Genomic DNA, 26,028 nt, shown 5'->3' with positions numbered 1-26,028 from the left:
AGATTTTTGGGGGGGCGGGAGTCAAGAATTGATGTTATTTTTCAAAAAATTTTTTTATTTATAGCTGTAATAATGATTTTGCTCTTTGATCTATGGTAAATTAATAAATTTACAAATATACAACCATGCTAGCAATCCTGGGATGTACCTTATCTAGTTGCATTGTTTCCCCCCAGTGCTCCCAATGTTTGCTGATATTTAAGGTTTCTGTTTCAGTATTCAGAAGTGAAATCGGTGTTTTAGTTTTCTAAGATTTGTTGTCTTTGTCCAGTTGTGGTATCAATGTCTTTTCGAATTCAAAAATAAATTTGGGAGCATTTTTTTTCCCTGTATGCCCTGAAGTACTTTAGTGAGTATTAGACATATATCTTTAGTGACTTGTCACTTTTTCTTCCCAAGAGGGAGAGAGGGCCGTAGTATTCTTGGATGACTTTCACAGGGTCTTTGACAGCTTATTATCGTCTTTTGGATTCCTACCTCTCTGATGCAAATTTTAGTAATATATATTTGCCATTAAATTATCCATCTCATCTTACTTGCAAGTTAATCTTCATAGCATTTCAAAGTACTCTTACATAGTTTGATTTCTCATAGATCCATAATTACCTAATTTTATGCAAATACATTTCCCTTTTTTTTTCTTAAAGTTTTATTCTAACACTACCACAACCCATTTGTTTCTGTATGTTTCTTTCCTTTCATGGCCACACTTGCAGCGTATGGAAGTTCCTGGGCCAGGGATCCAATTGGAGCTGCAGCTGCAGTCCTATGCCACAACCACGGCAACACTGGATCCAAGCTGCATCTGCAACCTACACTGCAGCTTGTAGCAACGCTGATTCCGTAACCCACTGAGTGAGGCCAGGGATTGAACCTGCATCCTCATGGAGACCTATGTCAGGTCCTTAACCTGATGAACCACAATGGGAACTCCCTCCCTTTTTTCTTAATTATGACAGCCAGTTGTTATTAGCATATGCCTTTTTTCATTCTTTTCTGTTAGATGATTTCTTTTCCCCAAAAACAATTAGGATTGGTATTTATCAGTTAATTGAAAAACTGCACTGAATATGGACTCATGTACTTTTAAACATTTTATTTTAAATTTAAAAAAGTAAATATGTATTCTCTCATTCAATTTCAAGTGTAGGACTGGTGTCTTCTTTAAATATCCAGTGGCTAAACTCAGTCAATTTTAATTATGTCATCTCTGTCCTTACATAATGCATTATCTGTGATTTCCAGTTTGGCACTTTTTTAAAGCAGAATTAGAGGTTAACAACATTTGCAAAGCAGTCTTTTTACAAAAGCCTAGTTTTTCGGGGTTTTTTTTTTTTTTTTTTTTTTTTTTTTTGAAGTGAAGTTTTTATAGTCCTTGAGAGAGGTTTTGCTTATACTCACTTCCACAGAATATTTTTTAGTCAACTGCATTTATTTCATGTTTCCAAATCAGTTAAATTTTTTTGGAGAAAGAACTTAAAAAAAAAAAAAAAAGGCTATAAATTCTAAGAAGTTTGGATGAGGATCAGCAATGCCCAGAAACTATTTCAGGTACTTGGTTCTAACAAGTGACAAAGTGGTAAGTATCCTAATCTCAAGTAGAATACAAGTAAGAACAGTTAAGTGGATAGAATAAGAAAATCACAGGAATGCTGAAGAAGAGAGTTGGGAAGGGGAAATTTTATATTTTGAAACTTTATGAGATGGACACTAAAACTGTCTTTTTATGTAACACATGATTGGATTTTAAAAACAAAATCTCGGAGTTCCCATCATGGTTCAGTGGAAACAAATCCAACTAGGAACCATGAAGTTGCAGGTTCGATCCCTGGCCTCGCTCAGTGGGTTAAGGATCCGGCCTTGCCGTGAGCTGTGGTGTGTAGGTCGCAAATGTGGCTTGGATCTTGCATTGCTGTGGCTGTGGTATAGACCAGCAGTTGTAGTTCTGATTCGGCCCCTAGCCTGGGAACCTACATATGCCACGAGTGCGGCCCTAAAAGCAAAAAACAAAACAAAAAAACAAATCTGAAAGTCTTTTTCTTCTAATGATTGGGTTTATCTCATTCATATTTTTGGCATAACAAATACTGGGACCTAAGTTCCATCATAACTCATATTATATTGGCCATTGACTTTTTATCTTACGTTGTCTATTTCTTTCCATCCTTCCTACTGCTCCCTTTACTTAAAGACTTTAGTATTTGTTTTTTATTTTTCCTTATTTATAAAGGTCATGGCAGGTAGTGAACTGACAGATTCAGGAGCAATGGAGTAGAATCCAGGGAATCGAACTGGAAGGGCATGAGTCATAGCACACTCAGAGACTGGCTTGGGATACAGTCTTTACTGAAGAGAGATGTTAACAACAGGGAACCTTCTGTCTTGCTGACTTGTTATGTGAATGATTTGCTTACATTAAAAGTCTTTTTCTTTGTTATTTTAAACCTTCTTCACAGATAGTTTAAGCTATCCATTCTCAAAGTATGGTCTGTAGATCCTCTTTCATAATAAGGATAAAACATTATTTGCTTTTTTTCACCATATTGCCTTTTTTTGGCTAAGACATGCAATGGCTTGATGTGGGATCTCAGTTCCCAGACCAGAGATTGAACTTGGGCCACAGTGGTGAAAGTGCCAAGCCCTAACCACTAGACCACCAGGGGACTCTCTGTATTGCCATTTTTGCTAAGGGTGCAAAAGCAGTGTAAATAAAATTGATTGTGCCTTGACACGAACAAGGCAGCGACATCAGCTAGTAATAGTATTCAACTTTCTTAGTAGTAGTAGTTCTTCACTTCCAAGTGCTTGTGGTTAGAAGAAAATTCTAGTTATATTTAAGAATGTCACTGATGAAGCTATAAAAATTATTAATTTTATTAAATTTTGACCTTGAGTACATACACATTTTTTCAAAATCATTATGATGAGGTGTTCCCTGTTGGTTCAGCCGGTTAAGCATCCTGCATTGTCACCCCCATGGCCTGGGTTCACTACCTGGCTGGGGAACTTTCTCATGCCACAAGTGTAGCTAAAAATAAATAAATAAATAAATAAAATCAGAATACTTAAAAAAAAAAATTTGTGATGAAATGGAAGTGTGAAGGAAGCACTTTCTACCACAAACTAAAGAAGGCGTCTCTAGTGAGGCCTTGTGCAGTTGTTTGAGCTGCTGCCGGAACTAACAGCTTTTTCATGAAACACCACTTTTACCTAAAAGAGCAAACTGTGATCAGTCAACTTGAGTGTTTAATAGATATTTTCTCAATAACGATCAAATAAACCTTTCACGTCACTGACTATTGTTGCCCATGTTAAATTCAAGCTTTCAAGCAAAAATTAGAACTGTGGAAAACATCCATCTACCACTGTTGGCTTAACTGCTTCCAAATACTTAGACATTTCTGATGAGATCAGTAGGTGATATAAAATGTAATTTTTTGATATTATGTAATGAAATAATACATGGTGTTAAATCATGCATGTATAAAAGATTCATTCAAAATGTAACCTAGATCAGTGGATTTGACTGTAATAGAATAAAAAAAAATCTTGATACAGTTGCAGATTTCTTAGCACTAATGACTTTTTAAGAAACTATCACTTGATTTTGTTCTAGTATCACAAGAAGACTATCCACTGTTATATGAAAAGGTTATTAAGTAAAATTTCCTCCCTTTTCCAGTTTTATATCTGTAGGAGTTTGGATTTTCTTCTTACACTTCAACCAAAACAACATGTTGTAACAGATTGAATGCAAACGCAGATGAGAATCCGGTTGTCTTAAATCAGACAGAAAAAAGATTTATAATAGTGTAAAACAGTGCTACTTTTCTCATTGAATTTTGATTGTTTGGCCAAGTGTATTTTTTGTAACTTTTTTGAAAAGTTATTTATGTTAACATATAAGGAGTAAATTGTCATTTTAAAATGAACTAATTTTTTAAATTTCACTTTTAATTTCTCATAGGGATTGAATGTAACAGTAAAAAAATCCCAATATGGTTTCAGATTTCCCAGTGCAATGAAATTTTAAGAAACTATTTCAGTAAATATAGCTCACATAGATAAAGCTTTTAGTGGTCTTCAATACTTTTTAAAAGGATAAAGTGGCCCTAAGACCAAAAAGTTTGGGAACCACTGACTTAAACGCTAGTATGACTAATGGAGCAGTTTGTTATAGGGGAAAAAGGTGAGCTTTGGCATCAGAAGCCAGGTTCAAATTCTGATCTGCTATTTTTCCTAGTGGTGAATTAACTTCTTTGGGGAAATTCTAATCTCTCTGAGACCCAGTTTTCTCGTATGTAAAATGGCAATAACAAAACTATTTTGTTTGTTGAAGGTTAAGTAGTTGTTTTTTGATGTTGTCTTTAAAGTTTTTTCATTAGATATTATAATGGCAGGCATGAGTACCCCCAGTAGTTCCTTAAAAATAGGTTGTGAAATTATTTGAAGATGTTTTCCTCTGCCCATACAGATAAAGTATTCATGTCTAAAACTTTCCTTTGAACCTTTATACATATTTTCAACTCTATGTGTAAACTTCAAATTTTACAATTAGAAAAGCAGTGAAACTAATTCAGAACATTTACTTAGGCATGATGAGACAGATGGTAATCCTATAAAAAGATGGCATATATTTTTGGAAGTGCAAACAGAAAAACAGATACTCTTAAAAATTCCAGAGTAATCTTTGCCTAGAAAATGAAGGGAAGAGATGGAAGACCATATGGCCTAATAGAACTTTTTGTAATTTCTGATGTTTAGGATTGAATTGTCTTTGTTTAATATTATTATTAAGTTGCATGTGGATTGGTACTTGAAAAAATACTTAACAAGTAGATAATTACCAAGTACTTTTACTGTGGTTGGTTACCAGTCCTGTTTTCTATGAAGTGGATGTGATCATGGAGAGCAGGACTGTTTGAATCCCAGGTTTAATAAGGGTAATTTAAATGTGACCTTTAGCACTTCAAAGTCAGTTTCTGTTTCTGCTTTTGAGGCAGTCGTATAGATCAGCATTAAGTCATTGTGGACCAATGTTCTCTTTCATTTTTCTTTGTTATTTATTCAACAGATATTTATTGAGTGCCCTTTTTTGGGCCAGATACAAGCTAGGTGGTGGGATAAAATATTGAGAAAAAAATTGACATTCTCCGCATTTGTGTACATTATAGTCTGTAGGGGTGATAGCTATTCATCAAATAATTACACAAAGAGATGTAAGGTACATCCCAGATGGAAATTCTAGGCTGGAGAGGTATTCAGTATTCCGGGATCCTTTAATCGAGGGATTTACCCTAGTTGGGAAGAGCGAGGTCTGTTCCCTGAGAAGGTGTTGGATGAGCTGATGTGTGAAGGAATTAAAAAGGAGAATGAAAAAGAGTTCATATCAAAGGGGCAGTATGTTAAAAAGTTCTGTGTTGAGTGAGAATATGAATATGAATGTTCAGGGTGAATCACCAAAACCAGCTAGGCTGTGTAGGACCTTACTGACCATATTAAGGAGTTCTGTAACTTTCCTTAATAAAGGTAAAATATTGCTTGAGGTGGGGAGAGAGGTGAAAGTGGGCAGGGTATCTGGTCACCATACCTGATTAGGTTTGCATGTCTAAAATTTATTTATTCATAATCCCTGAGCACCTCCTGTGCTCTTGGTATGGTCCTAGACAATTAGAACATATCAGTGAATAAAGCAGAGTTAATATCCCTGCATTTTTTTTTTTTTTTTTTTTGGTCTTGTTAGGGCCACACCCATGGCATATAGAGGTTCCCAGGCTAGGGATCAAATCAGAGCTGTAGCTGCTGGCCTATGCCACATCCACAGCAACTTGCGATCTGACCTGCGTCTCTGACCTACACCACAGCTCACGGCAACGCCAGATCCTTAACCCACTGTGCAAGGCCAAGGATTGAACCCGCAACCTCATTGTTCCTAGTTGGATTCATTTACGCTGCGCCATGACGGAAACACCCCTGCCTTTTTAAAGCTTATGTTCTTTAAAGAGGGGAAGAGTGACAAAAACATAGTAAGACATTTCTGTTGTATGCCAGGGAAAATTAATGCACATGATAAGAGATAAGAGGGTTCCTGTTGCAGTCTAAATGGCATGGTCAGGGCAGGTCTCATTGAGAAAATGGCAATTGTAAAGACTTGGAAGTGAGGGGGCTGGTCCTTTGTGTTTGCAGCCAGCACCAAGGCCCTAAATGGCAGCGTTTTTTTAGTATTCTCAGAGCATCATGGAGGCAGGTAGAGAGGGCAAGGAAAGAATGGTGTAGTCACATCCTGTGTGGCCTTACAGTCCACTGTAAAGACTTATGTTTTTTACTGAGTGAAATGAAAAGTGCTTTCCAGTTTTACTCTTCCTGCAGTTTGGTGATTGGATTGAAGGAAGACCGGAGTGGATGTGGCAGGAGATAATGCTGTTGCCTTACAGGCTGCCCAGGTCCTGCAGTGTATTCTTTCTTATTCGGGCCTACTTTCTACATCATGTTCTGCATTTTTCTTCATCTTCTGGACCTTCTTTTCAGAACACCTAATTATGGATCCCCAAAGCTTGGGCTTATAGAATGTGGCATGTGCTTCCACATGTTTTCCATCCAAACTGGGGATAAGTCTGTGTGTGTTCCTAGCTGCATTAGCTATGTCTACACACCTACAGACATTTCTAGTGACTAGTATAGCCATAACTGGTGGACCCAATAGGTTTGCAACTACAACTGGTTCCTGCCAGGTATCATATTTTAACCAAGTAATAACTTCTAATTGAAGTTGAGTGTTATTTAATTTAGTGTTACTAAGATTATTTCGCTGAACTCGGGCATATTCTATGAAGAATTACTTGCAAATGGAAATTAGATATGAATAAAACCTTTATATGCAGTTGATTCATGTTTGAATCTCTCTAGTGCTTACGTGCTGAATTTGAACTCTCTCAACCCATCAGTTTTTAGAAAAATCCAAGGTGGTAACCTGCTGGGGAAACTTGAGTAATCCTCCCCTAAAGCTACAGATGGTTCCAAATGATTGTTTTAACATCTTCCATCTCATTCAGAAACTGTTCATCTATTTTTCAGATGAGGCTATTTGAAATGTCTGAGTTTTGGAGGGGGGGGGTTGTTTGTTTGTATCATCAAAATTATATTCCTGGTGTGTTTGTGTATGTGTATTGGAGAGGATGATTTTTGGACTCAAAATGGGGAAGTGCATATGTAAGCTGGACCACGATGATATTTGAAACCTTTTAGTTCTCCTTATTGCACTTAGAATCAGACCCAAATACTTTGCTGTGCCCGTCTTGTCCCCACTCCTTCTTTACACCTTACACTTCAGGCACACTGGACTTCTCAGTGTTGCATCTGCAGTTTCCCACCTCAGGGCCTTTGCACATGCTCTCCCTTCCACCTAGAAAGTTGTTCTCTCCACTCAGCCTTCCTTGGCACGGCTGGCTTCTTATCATTCCAGCCTTAGCCTAAATATTTGCTTATCAGAGAGGCCTTGGAGATGAGTCTTAGACGTTTATGGAGTCTGAGCAGAAACCCTGGTTTTCTCTGATCAACCTTACCCCCCTTCCTTCATGGTATCTTTCACAGTTACCAACTCCTTACTTATTTGTGTCTGCACTGCCCAGGCGACCTCTCCCAGGAGTGGTGAGCATTGGGATAGCAGGACCACTGGCTCTCTTAGCACCAAGATATGTTCTTCCCTTTTACAAAGTTTTCTCTGAAGACAAAAGACCTTTTTTCAAGCTGCTTTGAGGGTCTGAGGAAAGTGAGGAGTAAGGAATATAGATAAAATACTGGTCTTTGAGTTCAGGGGTTTTGCAGAACCGCTAAAACCACTCTCAGATTTTATCCACACCCTACAGTGCAGCTAGGAAGTAAGTTAGGAATTACCTTACCCTCCCCTTTGTCTTTATTTACCATCTAGGTGACAGAACTTTTAATTGTCGATCATGTCCAGAGATTACTGCCTCAGGGTCTCTATCAGGTGGTCTCTGTGCAGCCTCTTCCTGTCATTTTCTTTGACCTGTCTTGGAGTTTACAGATCTCATCTCTTAGTTTTGAATCAAACATCCTAACTCCTCTTGGATCTAGTAAAGTATCTTACAAATGGAGGGGAAAGCGCAATAGAGGGCTTTATGAAAAATAGCTTATAAGCAGAAAGGACGGTCTGTAGCCCCTACTGTAGAATTTGGAGGCTGAGGACAACCTGTTTCTTTTGGATCCTGATGACAGCATAGTCCATATATAGAAAATGCCATTGCTGCTCTGCTTTTCACCCATCCTCTACTTGTAAGATCAAAGGTACTTTTTTTTTTTAAGATGGACTTACATAACTACATGGTAATAAGTATTGGGAGGGGATTTACTTTCTCCTCTTTACTAGTATTTATTTGATAAAATTTCTTCAGTAGTTTTTACATGTCTGAACACATACCATGTGAAGTATGGGTGTAGACACTGTGGCAGAGCTTGCTAACTGATGGGCACAGGTTTTTCTGTGTGGTCTTTTCAGGTGGAATTGCTAGTCATTGATTATTTGTAGTAATGACTTGATTTTTATAGGAGATAGATTGCTTCACTTTGATAAAAGATTTAGCCAGTTTTGCACAATGTGGCTTTTTCTATCTATCCATTTACTTGATAGTGAAGTGAATATTTAGTTGGTATTAAAAGAGTTGAGCAGTGTATATTAAGTATCTAATGGTAGTTCCTGGTTAGGAATATAAAAAAATGAATAGGACCTGGTCTCTGTTTTTAAGTGCTACAGTCTGGAGGAAGAGATAAGATATGAATAGAATATAAGCAGTTGTGAAGTTGTGAGTGATTATGTGACACTCTATTAAATTAAGAGGTTCAGGTTGACTATTTAGAGTCCAGAGAAGGGAGGGAACTCCCTTCTAGCTGGGTGATCAGAGATTTCAGGAGGAATATATTTTTTTAAGAAAATCCCTGAAAGATGGATTAGGAAAGAGGAGAAGAACATTTATCATGAGGAAGAAAATAGCATAACCGGGTGCAGTAGTAGGAAAACAAAAGAATGTAATTAAGATTTTTTTTGAAACTGAACTAACATTTTATACCATTCCTAGAAGGTCAGCTGGGCCTGACCCTCTAGGTCAAGCATTAAGTAGATTTACATACTTGCATTGAGATGTTGGGGTGACACTCCATATATAAGCCATTCTAGACACTGATCCATTGATCTAGTTTATCAAGAATTAGCTGATTTTTGGTTATTATTGTAAATAATATTTTCTTGGTAGCATTCCTGTTATTGGGGCTAAACATGTTTGTTTTCTTTTGTATTCACAGCATTTAGTTTTATGGATATTGGTAAATAAGTTTTCTTAATCACTGTGTTAAGTGATGCCCAGAGTTTTGGTGGATAAAAATAGAATTCTTTTCTAGTGAGCCAAAAAATTATCACTTAACACAGGGAGGACTTTTAGTAGTCTTCAGGTCACCATTTTTTGCCTGTTAAGACATATCAATGTGGTTTCTACTACTATGAAGAATTGTACCTAAAAGTTCTAAGAGAAATTAATGGAGCATTTGGTATACTTAGGTATACCAGAGCATATTTTTCTTAGGTTCATACAAAAAATTGTCAGATGAGATCAGTTCCTTTCTGATAGCTTTTGAACTAAAATTGTATTGCTTATCCTTTCTATGTATTACTTTAGAAAGTTTTTTTAAAATTTTTATTACTCAATGAATTTATTACATTTACAGTTGTACAGTGATCACCACAACCCAATTTTATAGCATTTCCATCCCAAACCCCCACAGCATCTCCTCACCCCCAACCTGTCTCCTTTGGAGACCATAGGTTTTTCAGTCCATGAATCAGTGTCTGTCTGCAAAGAAGTTCATTCTGTCCTTTTTTCAGATTCCACATGTCAGTGAAAGCATTTGGTGTTGGTGTATCATTGTCTGACTGACTTCACTTAGCATGATAATTTCTAGGTCCATCCATGTTGCTAAAAATGCTGGTATTTGGTTCATTTTAATGGCTGAGTAATATTCCATTGCGTATATATACCACATCTTCTTGATCCACTCCTCTGTCCATGGACATTTAGGTTGTTTCCATGTCTTGGCTTTTGAAAATAGTGCTGCAGTGAACATTGGAGTACATGTGTCTTTGCAATTCATGGTTTTCTCTGGATAGATGCCCAGGAGTGGGATTGCAGGATGAAATGGTAGTTCTATGTTTAGTTTTCTGAGGCATCTCCATACTTTTTTCCACAGTGATTGCACCAATTTACAATCCCACCAACAGTGTACTAGGGTTCCTTTTTCTCCACACCCTTTCCAGCACTTATTGTTCGTAGACTTTTTGATGATGGTCATTCTGTCTGATGTAAAGTGGGACCTCATAGCGGTTTTGATTTGCATTTCTCTAATAATGAGTGATGTTGAACATCTTTTCATGTGTTTTTTGGCCATCTGTATGACTTCTTTGGAGAACCGTCTGTTTAGATCTGTTTAGATCTTCTACCCATTTTTTTGACAGGGTTGTTTGTTTTTCTGGTATGGAGCTGTAGAAGGTGTTTATAAATTTTGGAGATTAATCCCTTGTCAGTCAATTCATTTGCAAAGATTTTCTCCCATTCTGTGGGTTATCTTTTCATTTTGTTTAGGGTTTCCTTTGCTGTGCAGAAACTTTTAAGTTTAGATAGGTCTCATTTGATTATTTTTGTTTTTACTGTCATTACTCTAAGAGGTGGATCTGAGAAGATGTTGCTGTCGTTTATGTCAGAGAGGGTTTGGCCTATGTTTTCCTCTAAGAGTTTTATAGTGTCTGGTCTTATATCTAGGTCTTTAATCCATTTGGAGTTTATTTTTGTGTATGGTGTTAGGGAGTGTTCTAATTTCATTCTTTTCCATGTGGCTGTCAAGTTTTTCCAGCACCACTTATAGAACAGGGTGTCTTTTCTCCATTGTGTATTCTTGCCTTCTTTGTCATAGATTAGTTGGCTGTAGGTACATGGGTTTAATTCTGGGCTTTCTATCCTGTTCCGCAGATCTGTATTTCTGTCTTTGTGCCAGTACCATATGGTTTTGATGATTGTTGCTTTGTAGTATAGCCTGAAGTCCGGGAGCCTGATTCCTCCAGCTTCATTTTTCTTTTTGAGGATGTCTTTGGCTATTCTGGGTCTTTTGTGCTTCCAAACAAACTTTAAAATATTTTGTTCAATGTCCTTGGTAATTTGATAGGGATTGCATTGAATCTGTAGATTGCCTTGGGTAGTATAGTCATTTTGATAATATTAACTCTTCCAATCCACGAGCATTGTGTATCTTTCCATCTATGTGTGTCATCTTTGCTTTCTTTCATCAGTGTCTTGTAGTTTTCAAGACAAAATACAGGTCTTTTGTCTCTTTAGGTAGGTTTACTCCTAGGTATTTTATTCTATTGGATGTGATGGTGAACGGGATTGCTACCTTAATTTCTCTTTCTGATCTTTCATTGTTGGTATATAGAAATGATGTCGATTTCTGTGTACTAATTTTGTATCCTGTGACTTTGCCAGATTCATGGATGAGCTCTAACAGTTTTCTGGTAGAGTCTTTAGGATTCTCTAGGTATAGTATCATGTCATTTTGCAAATAGGGATAGTTTTACTTCTTCCTTTCCAATTTTGATTCCTTTTATCTCTTTTACTTCTCTGATTGCTGTGGCTAGGACTTCCAAAACTATGTTGAATAGTAGTGGTGAGAGCGGACATCCTTGTCTTGTTCCTGATTTCAGTGGGAATTCTTTCAGCTTTTCCCCATTGAGAATGATGTTCGCTGTGGTTTTGTCATATATGGCCTTTATTATGTTGAGGTAGGTTCCCTCTATGCCCACTTTCTGAAGGGTTTTTATCAGAAATGGGTGTTGGATTTTGTCAAAGGTTTTTTCTGCATCTATTGAGAGGATCATATGGTTTTTACTCTTCAGTTTGTTAATGTGGTGTATCACACTAATGATTTGCAGATATTGAAGAATCCTTGCATCCTTGGTATAACCCACTTGATCATGATGTACAATCCTTTTAATGTATTGTTGGATGTGGTTTGCTGGTATTTTTTTGAGGATTTTTGCATTGATGTTCATCAGTGAAATTGGCCTGTAGTTTTCTTTCTTTCTTTTTTTTTCTTTTTTTTTTTTTTTGGTGTCTTTGTCTGGTTTTGGTATCAAGGTGATGGTGGCCTTATAGAATTAGTTTGGTAGTATCTCTTCCTCTGTAATTTTTTGGAATAGTTTCAGAAGGATAGGTGTTAGCTCTTCTCTAAATGTTTGATAGAATTCACCTGTGACGCCATGTGGTCCTGGACTTTTGTTTGTTGGAAGTTTTTTAATCCCAGTTTAAATTTCAGTTCTTGTGATTGGTCTGTTGATCTTTTCTATTTCATCTTGGTTTAGTCTCGGAAGATTGTACCTTTCTAAGAATTTGTCCATTTCTTCTAGGTTGTCCGTTTTATTGGCATATAGTTGCATATAGTAGTCTCTTATGATCCTTTGTATTTCTGTGGTGTCCGTTGTTATTTCTCCTTTTTCATTTCTAATTTTATTGATTTGAGTCCTCTCTTTTCTTGATAAGTTTGGTTAAGGGTTTATCAATTTTGTTGATCTTTTCAAAGAACTAGCTTTTTGTTTCATTGATCATTTCTACGGTTTTCTTTTTTTCTATTTCATTGATTTCTTCTGATCTTTATGATTTCTTTCTACTAACTTTAAGTGTTGTCTGTTCTTCTCTCTCTGTCTGCTTTAGATGTAAAGTTAGCTTGTTTATTTGAGCTTTTTCTTGTTTCCTGAAGTGGGCTTGTATTGCTATAAACTTTCCTCTTAGAACGGCTATTGCTGCATCCCATAGGTTTTGGAATGTCCTGTCTTTGTTGTCATTTGCTTCTAGGTACCTTTTTATTTCCTCTTTGATTTCTTCAGTGATCCATTGATTGTTTAGTAGCATGTTGTTGAGTTGCCACGTGTTTGTATTTTTTGCAGTTTTTTTCTTGTTGGTTTCTGGTCATATAGCATTTTGGTTGGAAAAGATGCTTGATGTAATTTCAATTTTCTTAAAGTTACTGAGGTTTGATTTGTAGCCCAGGATGTGATCAATCGTAGAGAATGTTCCATGTACACTTGAGAAGAATGTGTATTCTGTTGCTTTTGGATGGAATGTCCTATAAGTATCTATTAAGTCCAGCTGGTCTAGTGCTTCATTCAGGGCCTGTGTTTCCTTATTGATTTTCTGTCTGGATGATCTGTCCATTGCTGTAAGTGGGGTGTTAAAGTCCCCAACTATGATTGTGTTATTGTCGATTTGTCCTTGTAAGGTTGTCAGCAGTTGCCTTATATACTGTGGTGAACCTATGTTGGGCGTGTAGATGTTTAAAATTGTTATATCTTCTTGGATTGATTCTTTGATCATTATGTAATGCCCTTCCTTGTCCCTTAAAATATTCTTCATTTTAAAGTCTGTTTTGTCTGATATGAGTATTGCTACTCCAGCTTTCTTTTGATTCCCGTTTGCATGGAATATTTTCTTCCATCCTCTCACTTTCAATTTGTATGTGTCCCTAGAAGTGAAGTGGGTCTCTTGAAGACAGCATATATATGGGTCTTGTTTTTGTATCCATTCAGCCAGTCTATGTCTTTTGGTTGTGGAGTTTAGTCCATTAATATTTAAGGTAATAATTGATATGTATGTTTTTATTGCCATTTTTTTAATTGCTTTGGATTTGTTTTTTGTTGCTCTATTTTCTTCCTTTCTTCTCTTGTTCTGTTCTACTCTTGTGGTTTGATGATTATCTTTAGTGTTGTATTTGAGTTGATTTTTCAACTCAATCTACAATTGATAGATTGTAGATTTTTGGTTTGCAGTCATTCTGAAGTTTTGATATGAGTCTATGTATATATATATGAAATTGAAGTTGTTGATCTCTTAATTGCAAGTGCATCTCCAGTGTCCTGCATTTGTACCCACCTCTTCTCATGATTTCTGATTTTGGTGGCACAATTGTTCATGGATGATTTCGTATCTTTACTGTATATATACCTTTACTGGTGAGCCTTGTCATTGTGGTATTTGTGTTTCTGGTTGAGGCCTTTTCTTTTCTGCCTAGAGAAGTTCCTTTGGTATTTGTAGTAAAGCTGGTTTAGTGTTGCTGAATTGTCTTAACTTTTGCTTATCTGTGAAGCTTTTGATTCCTCCTTCAAATCTGAATGAGCCTTGCTGGGTAGAGTAATCTTGGCTGGAGGTTTTTTCCTTTCATCACATTAAGTATATCATGCCACTCTCTTCTGGCCTGTAGGGTTTCTGCTGAAAAATCTGCCAATAACTTTATTGGGGTTCCCTTGTATGTTACTTCTTTTCCCTAGGTGCTTTCAGGATTTTCTCTTGGTCTTTAATTTTGGTCAGTTTGATTAATATGTGTCTTGGTGTATTCCTCCTTGGGTTTATTTTATGTGGTACTCATTGTGCTTCCTGGATTGGAGTGAGTGGTTCTTTTCCCATGTTAGGGAAGTTTTTGGCTATTATCTCTTTGAATATTTTTTCTCTCCCTTTCTCTCTCTCTTCTCCTTCTGGCACCCCTATAATACGGATGTTGGTGCGTTTAACATTGTCCCAGAGTTCTCTGAGACTCTTTTCATTTGTTTTCAATCTTTTTTCTCTTTTGTGTTCTGCATCTGTAATTTCCACTAATCTGTCCTCCACCTCACTTATGCGTTCTTCTGCCTCCTGTATTCTGCTGTTAGCTGCTTCTAGTGAATTTTTTATTTCAGTTATTGTATTTGGCATCTCATCTTGCTTAAGTTTTACATCTTGTATCTCTTTGCTCAGTGTTGCCTGTAAATTATCCATCTTTGCCTCCAGTTTATTTCCAATGTCTTGCATCATCTTCAGCATCAACAATCTAAAGTCTTTCTCCTGGAGGCTGAGAATCTCCTCCTTGCTTAGCTGTTTTTCTGGGGTTTTTCCTTTCTCCCTCATCTGAGTTATAATTCTCTGTCTTTTCATTTTTATAGGTTTTTGGTGTGGTGACCTTCTTACAGATAATAAATAGAGTTGTAGCCTCTCTTACTTCTGATGTCTGCCCCCCTGTGGCTTGCTGTAGGCTTCCTGTTGGGAGGGACTGATGCTTGCCCACTGGTAGGTGGAGCTGATTCCTATCCCTCTGGTGGGTGGGGCTTAGTCTCTGGATGGATTAGAGGCAGCTGTGTGCCTCAGGGGTCTTTAGGTAGCCTGTTTACTGAGGGGTGGGGCTGTGATCCCGCCTGGGTTGTTGTTTGCCCTGGGGCTTCTCAGCGTTGATGGGTGGGGCCAGATTTTCCCAAAATGGCCACCTCCAGAGAAAGGCATGGCTGCTGAATATTCCCAAGAGCTTTGTTTTCAATGTCCCCTCCCTTACAACAAGCCACATTCACTCCGGTTTTCCCAGGATGTCCTCCAAGAACTGCAGTCAGGTTTGACCCAGATTCCTATGGAGACTTTGCTTTGCCCTGGGACCCAGTGCACGTGAAAGTCTGTGTGTTCTTTTTAAGAATGGGGTCTCTGTTTCCCCTAGTCCTGTGGAGCTCTTGTGCACAGGCCCTGCTGGCCTTCAATGCCAGGTGCTCTGGGGGCTCTTTCTCCCAGTGCCAGATCCTCACACGTGGGAGTTTGATGTGGGGCTCAGAACTCTTACTCTTGTAGGTGAGTCTCTGTGAACCAGTTAGTTTCTAGTCTGTGGGGCTTCCCACCCTGGAGGTATGGGGTTGCTGATACCGTGTAATCGCCCCTCATACCTCTTGATGTGGCCTCCTCTTTGTCTTTTGGAGTAGGATATCTTTTTGAAAGTTTCCTGTCCATTTGGTTGAAGATTGCTCAGCATTTAGTTGTAAATTTTGTTGTTTTTAGAGAAGTTGAGCTCCAGTCCTTCTATTCCACCATCTTAATCCCATCTCCCACCTACTTTAGAAGGTTTTAAAGATATTTATATTTCATTCTAACTAAACTTAAATTTTCAATGAAGTAGTAGTAGTGTCCTTTTCCCATGGGTTTGCCCTCTGTCATGTGTCAGGATGCCATATATTCATGGGTTGGCTTCCATGTGTAATAGTGTTTCTTTTTTTTTTTTTAAGTTTTTTTTTTTTTTTTTTTTTTTGTCTTTTCTAGCGCTGCACCCATGGCATTGGAGGCTTCCAGGCTTGGATCTAGCTGGCCTACGCTAGAGCCACAGCAACACGGAATCCAAGCTGTGTCTGCGACCCACACCACAGCTTACAGCAATGCCTGATCCTTGACCCACTGAGCGAGGCCAGGGATCAACCTCATGGTTCCTAGTTGGATTCGTTAACCACTGAGCCATGATGGGAACTCCATGCGATGGTTTTTTTATTTACAAAAATTTGTACAAATATACCCACCATGTACACATTTTTAATATTAAAAATTACTTTATATTATTTTATTAGTTGCAGTAGAATTTGTATCTGTGTTTGAAGCATTTAAATAACTTCATATTATCATGTAGGAATATGAAGATGTAATGTTCAGATTTTCATGAAGATATTTTTGCCTTAAATTTTTCTATAGGAAATGTGTAAATACAACGTGTGGCAAGTTAGGGTGGAGTCCTTGGTTGACAGCTTCAGGATGAGCCACTTGGGGTCTGGGGTTACCTTATCTACAAGGCCCATAGATTGAGCTCACATGATATAAACACATCATGTTGAATTTTACCAGAAAGCCACTTGTTCATTTTTACTTACTGTTTATTTCTGTGATGCAAGATTTTGTCTCCTACTGTTTCCACTTATTTTTTTCTTACTTGTTGACCTTTTAAGATTTCGACATAATTTAAACAAATTTTTATTCCCAGGTGAACAGATTATTTTCCTTTACTTACATTTTATATCAGCTACTTTCTAATGGCAGATAGTAATTCATAATCATAATCATAATATCAACAAAATATCTAAATTCCATTTCATGATAATTTTACATTTACAAATGTATCTGTTGCAGCCACAGTGCATGAATTTGTATTTCTTTTTTTTTTAGGGCCACACCTGCGGCATATGGAAATTCCCAGGCTAGGCAGTCCAATCAGAGCTGCAACTGCTAGCCTATACGACAGCCATAGCAATGCCAAATCCATCTGCAACCTACATCATAGCACATGGCAACGCCAGATCCTTAACCCACTGAGCTGGGCCAGGGATCAAACCTGCATCCTTATGGATACTAGTTGGGTTCGTAACCCGCTGAGCCACAGCATGAACTCACATGGCTTCTTATTTTTGTCAAAAAAGATTAAATATTGGTATCTGTCTTGCTTGAGTACAAAGCCTTTACTGTCTATTCAGAAGGAGTGACTTGCCAGCTAAAATGTATTGTCATTATATTATCTATCTCATGTTTATGAGTGGTCATATTTTGTCAAGCAAATTGTATATATTAATAACTTAGCCTAAAGGTTACATCTTTATGCTTGGGCAACAGATAATAGTACTTGGATAGTGAGTCATCTAATATACATCTTTATATAATGCTTAAAGCTAACAGGTGCTGTAGATAGTTATACTCTTTTGTATTTCACAACGTGCTTAAAAAATATAGTATATGACCAGCTTTCTAAAATTGCTCCTTCCATTATAGAGATGATATTGCTGATCCCTAGACAGGTTGTCTGATCTGAGTGGTTTATTACTAGAAATGACATCATGCATGTTTTATTTGCACAGTAACCAAATCCTATCTAAACTGAAGTAAACATTTGTAACGTCTCTCTCTTCTCAACTCCTACCATGTTATTATTGCTGTATTATTAATGGGTTTGTATTACAATTTACCCATTCATAGATCTCTCCTGCTGGATTTTAAGACCATAAGTAATTTATTAACTTGCATATTAGGACATAGTGGTGGGTATGTAGTAGGGGCTTAATAAATGTATAGTGAATTGGGGCATGTCATCAAGGTTAGGGTTGTGGTCTTCGACAAAAAACTGAGTAGTGCTAAATGGATAGGTGGGGAGACCAGAATCTTGCTCTTAGTTTTATTAGGATTTTGCTCAAGGTCAAACTAATCATCTTGTTATGCCATTACACTGCGATGACTGCAGACACAGTACAACATGGCCATAGAGGAAATAAAACATGTGTATGTAGTTTAAATAGCAGTGTCCTTACAAAGCAGTATTACTGTGATCAATTAATATGACCTTATGGGGCCAAATTTTTATCTTTGCAAATGACCTATAGAAGGTCTTTACAGAATTAAAATCTTATTTCAGTGATGGAATAGTATACAAAAAAATAAGTTTAGAAAATATATTTCTGGATATAGAAGTAAAAATTGATGTGGGAAATTTTTTTATAAAAGGAAAAATAATAATTCTGGAAATATATTTCATAATCTTCTTCCAAATAGGTACACACTGGTCTTATTAATGGGTGTTCTTTGGAGGGGAGAGCGTTCAGACTACAAGTACCCCTCTGCTCTCTCAGCTTCACTGGAAACCTGAAGGCAGATGGGCCCTGTTCTCACTGAACTCACCGGTGTAGAAGAACATTTCTAGGCTTCTCTCAGATCAGATAATTGATCACAAGTTACGGAATTCCTTTCATTTTTATAGATGTTTAAATATTTAAAAATATGTATAGGTTGTTGAAGAATCAGGCTTTTATGGAGGTGGTACCTTCTTTGTTGGGTGTTGGCCATTTGTGGACACAGGCTGATGGCTGGCAGAGGCCAGGAGCTGAGAGTCAGTGTGAGAGGATGTGTGGCTTTGTCATAGCTGTGTTAGGAAGGACAAGAGCACTGACCCATCATTAGAATGAAACCAAAGGAAGGTGCAAAAAGAGGTAGATTAGCATTTGTTCTTTAGGCATCATCAAACATTTGTTGAATGGTGGTTACGTAGTAGGCAGTGATCTGTGCTCTTTGAAATGGAAGAAAATCCCTGTCCTGGCAGAACTTACCTTCTTACAAACATACTTTGCTGTCCTTGTTCAGAAGCTAAAGGATTAACACTGTATAAAATACAACTTTTTTGTGGAAATATTTTTTAATGTGAACTGTTTAAAAAATATTGTTTTATTTTATTTCTTTAGAAAATGGCTTCAAAGGGAAAATGAAGCTGGAAAAATACACAGATGCAGCATTGTGTGCAGCCTCCCCAGATGTCTGAGGATAATATTCCAGAGAGAAATTGATCCCCGTGGATTACAAAACTAGTCAGAATGAAGAAAATCAGTCTTAAAACCTTCCGGAAATCTTTCAACCTGAGTAAAAGTAAAGAAGAAACGGATTTCATGGTAGTACAACAGCCATCTCTAGCCGGTGACTTCGGAAAAGAGGATTCCTTATTCGGTAGCTGCTATGGGAAGGATATGGCCAGCTGTGACATCAACAGTGAAGATGAAAAAGGTGGAAAGAATAGATCAAAAAGCGAAAGCCTAATGGGTACGCTAAAAAGACGACTTTCTGCGAAACAGAAGCAGAAGGGCAAGGGTGGCGGGCCCTCCGGGGGCTCTGCGGACGAGGACACCTTTTCCTCTGCCTCGGCGCCCCTGGTCTTCAAAGATGTGAGGGCGCAGAGGCCCATGAGGTCCACCTCGCTGCGCAGCCACCACTACAGCCCCACGCCCTGGCCGCTGCGCCCCACTGCCTCGGAGGAGACATGCATCAAGATGGAGGTGAGGGTCAAGGCCCTGGTCCATGCATCCAGCCCCGGCCCAGCCTTGAACGGCGTGCGCAAGGACTTCCATGACCTCCAGGCCGACACCGCGTGCCAAGAACAGACGAACTCGCTCAAGAGTTCCGAGTCTCAGGATGGGGACCTGCGTCTCCACCTGGACGAACATGTGCCTGTCGTTATCGGACTCGTGCCTCAGGACTACATTCAGTACACTGTGCCTTTGGAGGAGGGCATGTACCCTCTGGAAGGACCGCGCAGCTATTGTCTGGACAGCTCCTCCCCCATGGAGGTCTCCGCCCTGCCCCCGCCGGCGGGAGGGGGCTCCTTCCCCGAGGATGAGAATCAGGTAGACCAGGACCTGGTTGTGGCCCCGGAGATCTTTGTGGACCAGTCGGTGAATGGCTTGCTGATCGGCACCACGGGAGTCGTGTTGCAGAGCCCGAGAGCGAGTCACGATGACGTCCCTCCACTCTCACCATTGCTACCTCCCCTGCAGACAAATCAGATCCAAAGGAATTTTGGCGGGCTCGCGGGCACAGACGCCCACGTGGCCGAGAGTGTGCGCTGTCACTTGAATTTCGATCCTAACTCTGCTCCTGGGGTTGCAAGAGTTTATGACTCAGTGCAGAGTAGTGGCCCCATGGTTGTGACAAGCCTTACAGAGGAGCTGAAAAAACTTGCAAAACAAGGATGGTACTGGGGACCAATCACACGCTGGGAGGCGGAAGGGAAGCTGGCAAATGTGCCAGACGGTTCTTTTCTTGTTCGGGACAGTTCTGATGACCGTTACCTTTTAAGCTTGAGCTTTCGCTCCCATGGCAAAACCCTTCACACTAGAATTGAACATTCAAATGGTAGGTTTAGCTTTTATGAACAACCGGATGTGGAAGGACACACGTCGATAGTGGACCTAATTGAACACTCAATCAGGGACTCTGAAAATGGGGCCTTTTGTTATTCAAGGTCTCGGTTGCCTGGCTCTGCAACATACCCAGTGAGACTGACCAACCCCGTGTCGCGGTTCATGCAGGTGCGCTCCCTGCAGTACCTGTGTCGTTTTGTTATACGTCAGTACACCAGAATAGACCTGATCCAGAAACTGCCTTTGCCAAACAAAATGAAGGATTATTTACAGGAGAAGCACTACTGAAAGATGATGGGAACCCTGCATCTTGCACTTTGGGAGTAAGAAAAAGAGATTGAAATACAGTTTACAGACTTCTCATTGCTATCAAAATCTTTTGCTGCCATACTATTTCAGTTGTATGTGTGAAAGAGTAATCAGTTCTTTAGGGGTGGGGAAGTGTCCACAAGGTGTCTTGGGTTTATTTTGGTTCTTTAAGAAAGGAAGTCTTGAGGTTTCAGAAGTGTGAATTATCTTTCATCAATGTGCAGAATAATCAATGTGAATGATCAGATTCTCCTTACCCACCCACCCCCAGTCCTTTGCTGCTATCCACTGTGATTTTTATGCATTAAAAAGCACATTTCATGTGTATTCAACCCTAAGTAAAGGTGAATGAAACTTATACAGTGAACATTGTTGTATCTCTTTCAGTGGCCCATTTTCAAAAATAGTGTTGAGTAAACATTGCCGTATGATAAATCACAGAATTTACACCTACACTGAAAATGATTTTTAATTTCATGCTATTGAAAGATTTATTTAGAATTATGAACTGACATGACCTTGGGTAATGGAATGCAGAACTGCAACATATCTTTTACAACACTCATTTCTAAATTATTTTTAAGGTTGTGCTGTTATTTTTGGTTGTGAGAAGTTGAATTTTTCTGTTGCCTTCATTTTTATCTTGTGGTTTGTCTGTTTTAATAAATGGCCTTACATTAAAAAATTGTAAAGAAATATATACCACCAACTTAGAAATCGTTGCCTTTTCTGTCATTAAACTCTGGTACAAATTGGCATAACATATAAAGATCTATGGAACTAGAACTATTATTATTATTAAAGAAATACTAGATGATCATAGCTTCCTGTGATAAGGAATTTTTGTGTTATCTATTCTTACCTTTGGTAAAATGTTTTATCTGTGATTTCTTTAGCTTAGTCAACATTTTCTTGGGTGAATTTGATGTAGAAATTTCCATAAAATGGACTAGATTCTCTCAACATTAAAGTTTAAATAGAAAGAAAACACTGTTTTAAAGTTGGGTTTATATATTTTTTTTATGTAGTCGCTATTAAGATGTGCTAGATTTGACCCTTCCTTCCCCCCACCAAAACAAAACCAAAACCAAAAAAACCCAATGATTTTAGTTGAAAAATTGTGGAGCACCATGTAAGAAAAATATTAAAGCTGTATCAAGTACATGTAAGTGTTTGCCTGCCATATATACTGCCATTTAAAAATAGGTTTTCTTTTTTTTCCTTTTTTTTTTGTCTTTTTTTAGGGCTGAACTTGTGGAGGTTCCCAGGCAGGGGTTGAATCAGAGCAGTAGCCACTGGCCTACACCACAGCCACAGGAATGCTGGATCCCAGCCATGTCTGCAACCTACACCACAACTCATGGCAACGCCAAATCCTTAACCCGCTGATCGAGGTCAGGGATTGTACCCATGTCCTCATTGATACTAGTCGGGTTTGTTAACCACTGAGCCTCGTCAGGAACTCCCCTAAAAATAGATTTTCTATTTGTTTCTTTTTCATTTCACTAAGTCTTAAGTAAAGTGGCATCAAAGGACTTGATTCAATCCTTTGAGGGGGGGAATGTGTCATCTCCAATACTTTTTAGTTATTTTGAAATGCAGTGTTTATTCATTGTATGATTCTTTAGTGTTTTGGAATTGCCCCATCCAGAAGATGTTTCTAGCTATATAACTTTAAAAGAAATATGTTTCCCTCTCAGATGAAACATGTAATGTAGACATCTCTTTCTTTGTTCCTCAGTTTTCCTATCTCTGACCCCCATTTAAAAACAAGAGTAAAGATCTTAGGTCAAATTTAATAGCTTTGTTAATTCAAACATATCAGTATCCCCATTTTTTTTTTTTTCTATTTGTTTTTTAGAGTCAGAACTGAGAGTTACCAAGAAAAGGCACAATGCCGTGATATCTGTGTTATGGTATTTTGACTTAAAGGGGAAAAGGTACTTAATTTTGGTGGAATATTGATTGTACCTTGTTACTAAGACTCCTCTTTCTTTTTCTGATGTTTTCACCTAATAAGATGGAATATGGAGTATACTGTAATAATATAATTTAAATGTTCATTATAAGCTATTTGGATTAAGAACTATTAACAGAGTTGTAAACTTGTTATCAAATTAATGCAAGACATTTAAACTATTTTTTTGCAAAACTATTTATTTTTAAACAATTTAAAATATATCTAGGGTGAGTTAAAAGTCCCTGTGCATCTATATTAGATGGCAGGTATTGTCACAGAGTCACTGTGTATTAATAATAAATGTTGAGATGGCTTCTCCATGTTTCTAGAAGCATTTACATGTACTCTTTGTGAGATCATGGTGCACAGAGGTCTTTGGACTGCCCTGAACCCTGTCTTATGTGGGCGTAGTCTGTTCCCCACGCTTTCCTCATGAGACCATGTGTTTAAGATCTAGCCATTTGGTTCCAAGTTAAGATCATTCTGATTTCCATCTAAGTGTTCTTGAAATTGTATTTTGTGTCTTTATGGAGGGCAAGTCTTGATACTGTTCTAATTCACAAAGCCACATTTTAATGTGCTTTTGTATATCCATAAATAAAATCCTTTATAATGCCCTATTCTAATCCCATTTCAAATAGCTAGAGTCTGATAGTATATTGATAAAAAATAAAAGTCTGCCAAGAAGTTATTGACAAACAAAGGAATATTACAATATTGTCTGCTTTTGTTCAGAGAACTTTTTGGCATAGGCAGCACAACATAATGTGAAGGATTGGCTTTATAGGAAATGGAAACAGTCTGGTTAAAAACAGAAAGGGGAAAAAAAGAGATCTTCATCCTGTAGTTTAGTCTAGATACAGTTTGGGTAAGTTTCTGGATTCTGTTGAGTGGTGGCTTAGATAACATGGATACTACCTGTGTGTGATTTCTTAAGTATGTGCTTCTAAAAATCTGAGCTGAAGGCAAGAAAACTGTATTCTTTTGCCGTAATAATTGCATCAAAGTTGTTTTTTTTCTAAATCAAATATCTCATCACAGAAACATGATAGAAATCGGGAGCTGTTTCCAGGCTTACTAGGACACCATTACGCATTTTGATAAATAGTAGCAAAGCATAGGAAGTACATAGAAAGCATAGAAAGAAAAATTATCTCTTGAAAAAAACTGTTCTCTATTTGGTGCAGTAATCTGAGAGTTTTAAAAGGTCAAAAAATACCACAGGAAATGAACATAGAATTAAAAATAGTTTAAGAAAATCAGCTACACTGGGCAACCATCTTGCTCTTGAAGAAAATCTTGTGCCAAAAGACTAAATCATTTGCATATAAGAAATAAAACACAAGTGTATACATGATCATTCTTGAGCCAGTATTACTGAAACAGGATAAAAGTCACTGAAATCTTACCTAGGTTATATGCAGTATCTCTGCTAGTGCTGCCAGTCTAAATATCTTTCTTAACAATGCTTTCAGAAATGCCAATTTTGAACATTGTACATTTCACATTGTATATGAGAGATATTTGCTTTACAAATGATTCAAAGTAACATTTTAAATCTTCATGGCTTTTCATCAAATATGAAGTCTTAATTCGAAAATGAAATCACACTACCAGCAATAGATAGTTTTGTTGAAAACTCTATAATAAGGAACAATCGCCAGTTCTGTAAATGACTTTAAAATTCTAAATTAAAGTATTGGTACGTTAGTAATCACAAATTTGATTTAATACTTTTTTAATCCTGTAAAGAGGACTTTTTATAAACATCCTTTTTATTAATCATAACATGGCGAATGTGTAGTTGCTGTTTCTGAAAAGTGACCCAAACTCTACATCCAGAGATGATGAAAAATTCTTATAGAATTTTGTAATACGTATACATGTTGGGTTGAAGAAATTTTATAGTTGTTGGAGTGCCATGGAATTAATACTTGCAATCCAGATTGCTGTAGTTTACACTTTTTCTGTATGTTTCAAATCAGGTGTGTACCATTTGTACTGAGAACACCACAGAATGAATTATCCAAAGTCCATTGATTTTAATATGTGTTTTGGTTTGTAAACAAATTATAGTAATTTCTTGCACATTTTTGGAAATTGATCGTATAAGAATTTATGTATCTGCTTCTAGATACAATGTGTAAATAAAAATTCCATTCACAAGATCTGCCTTGTAGTCTATTTAATAACCAGGTGCAGAGTTTGATTTTAATTAGTATAGACAGTATCGGATGTCCCATAAACTGGGCAGAGACTGGAGTGTAGAGGCCAACAAATTTTAGTGACAAGGGAAAAGTGGAGTGGTGTCACTAAGAGGAGACATCAGACAAATTAGGAATCAGCATGTTGCTAATATCCTAAAGCCTCTGAGTTCGAACATCTGCAAAACAAAGACTAATTAAAATTATCACAGTAATGAAACCTCACCAGAGGAATGTTAGGGCCAAAGAGAAAATGTTAGGATTGTGACATTTTAAAAGACATATCCTGTATTAACAGAATTTCATAGAAATAGATCTGAATTATCAAGGTGCTCTGTGTAGAAGTCATTTAGAAATACTTGTGTAGACAAGAATGATTTTTGATAGCCACTGAATTTCATTATATGATTTTAAAGTTCTTAAACACCACATTGTGTCTTTTTTATCTTAGCTAATACAAAGAAATTTTAAAATGACCTTGTTCAGGATGTATCACTAGTTTTGACTTTCATAGAATCCAAATAATGTCACTTTCTAACCACATGTTCTAGAGCTGGTATCAATCAACTACATTTATTCTAATATCAGACTTCGTTGGTGGTGCTAACAAAATGCGAAATTAAGGAAAGAATGATCAGGCCTCAAGAATTATGTAGAAGTCTAGACTTTAAAAAGTTATACCCCATCCAGATAGATTTTTATTCATTCAACAAGAGAGAGCAGTAGGGAGCATGTTGAGGCCAGGCTGGTTCCCCTGTGCTGTGGTTCAGAAAGGCCAGGCCTGGGGAGGGAGAGGGTTCAAGCGTGCATGCACAGGTGTGAACTCGAGTGTGTGCGCACATGCACACACTGCATCAACTGCAGAACATCTTACTTGATCATGTTGACAATAGCCAATTTCTTGTACTCCCACCTCAGTTTTAAAATATTTTTATTTTTAACCTTACAGTTTTTACTTATTTTTTTTAAACTAGGCTTTCTGTTTTCTGAATCAAAAATATTTCAACCTTTTT

General features: G+C 37.6%; 1 protein-coding gene across 2 annotated transcripts in view; it reads left to right on the top strand.

The window, feature by feature from the left end:
• The window catches only part of SOCS6 (suppressor of cytokine signaling 6), a 42,999-nt gene extending 18,020 nt beyond the window's left edge, over positions 1–24,979 (top strand). The window contains exon 3 of one of the 2 annotated variants that reach the window (XM_021093790.1): positions 19,094–24,979. In XM_021093790.1, the coding sequence (XP_020949449.1) occupies positions 19,223–20,830 (1,608 nt within the window). In that variant the 5' untranslated portion in view covers positions 19,094–19,222 and the 3' untranslated portion in view covers positions 20,831–24,979. 2 annotated transcript variants of the gene reach the window in all.

Source organism: Sus scrofa, chromosome 1 (assembly GCF_000003025.6).
Source record: "Sus scrofa isolate TJ Tabasco breed Duroc chromosome 1, Sscrofa11.1, whole genome shotgun sequence".
Lineage (NCBI taxonomy): Eukaryota > Metazoa > Chordata > Mammalia > Artiodactyla > Suidae > Sus > Sus scrofa.
Note: the sequence above shows the minus strand (reverse complement) of the source record. Positions and strands in the feature narration are given on the sequence as shown.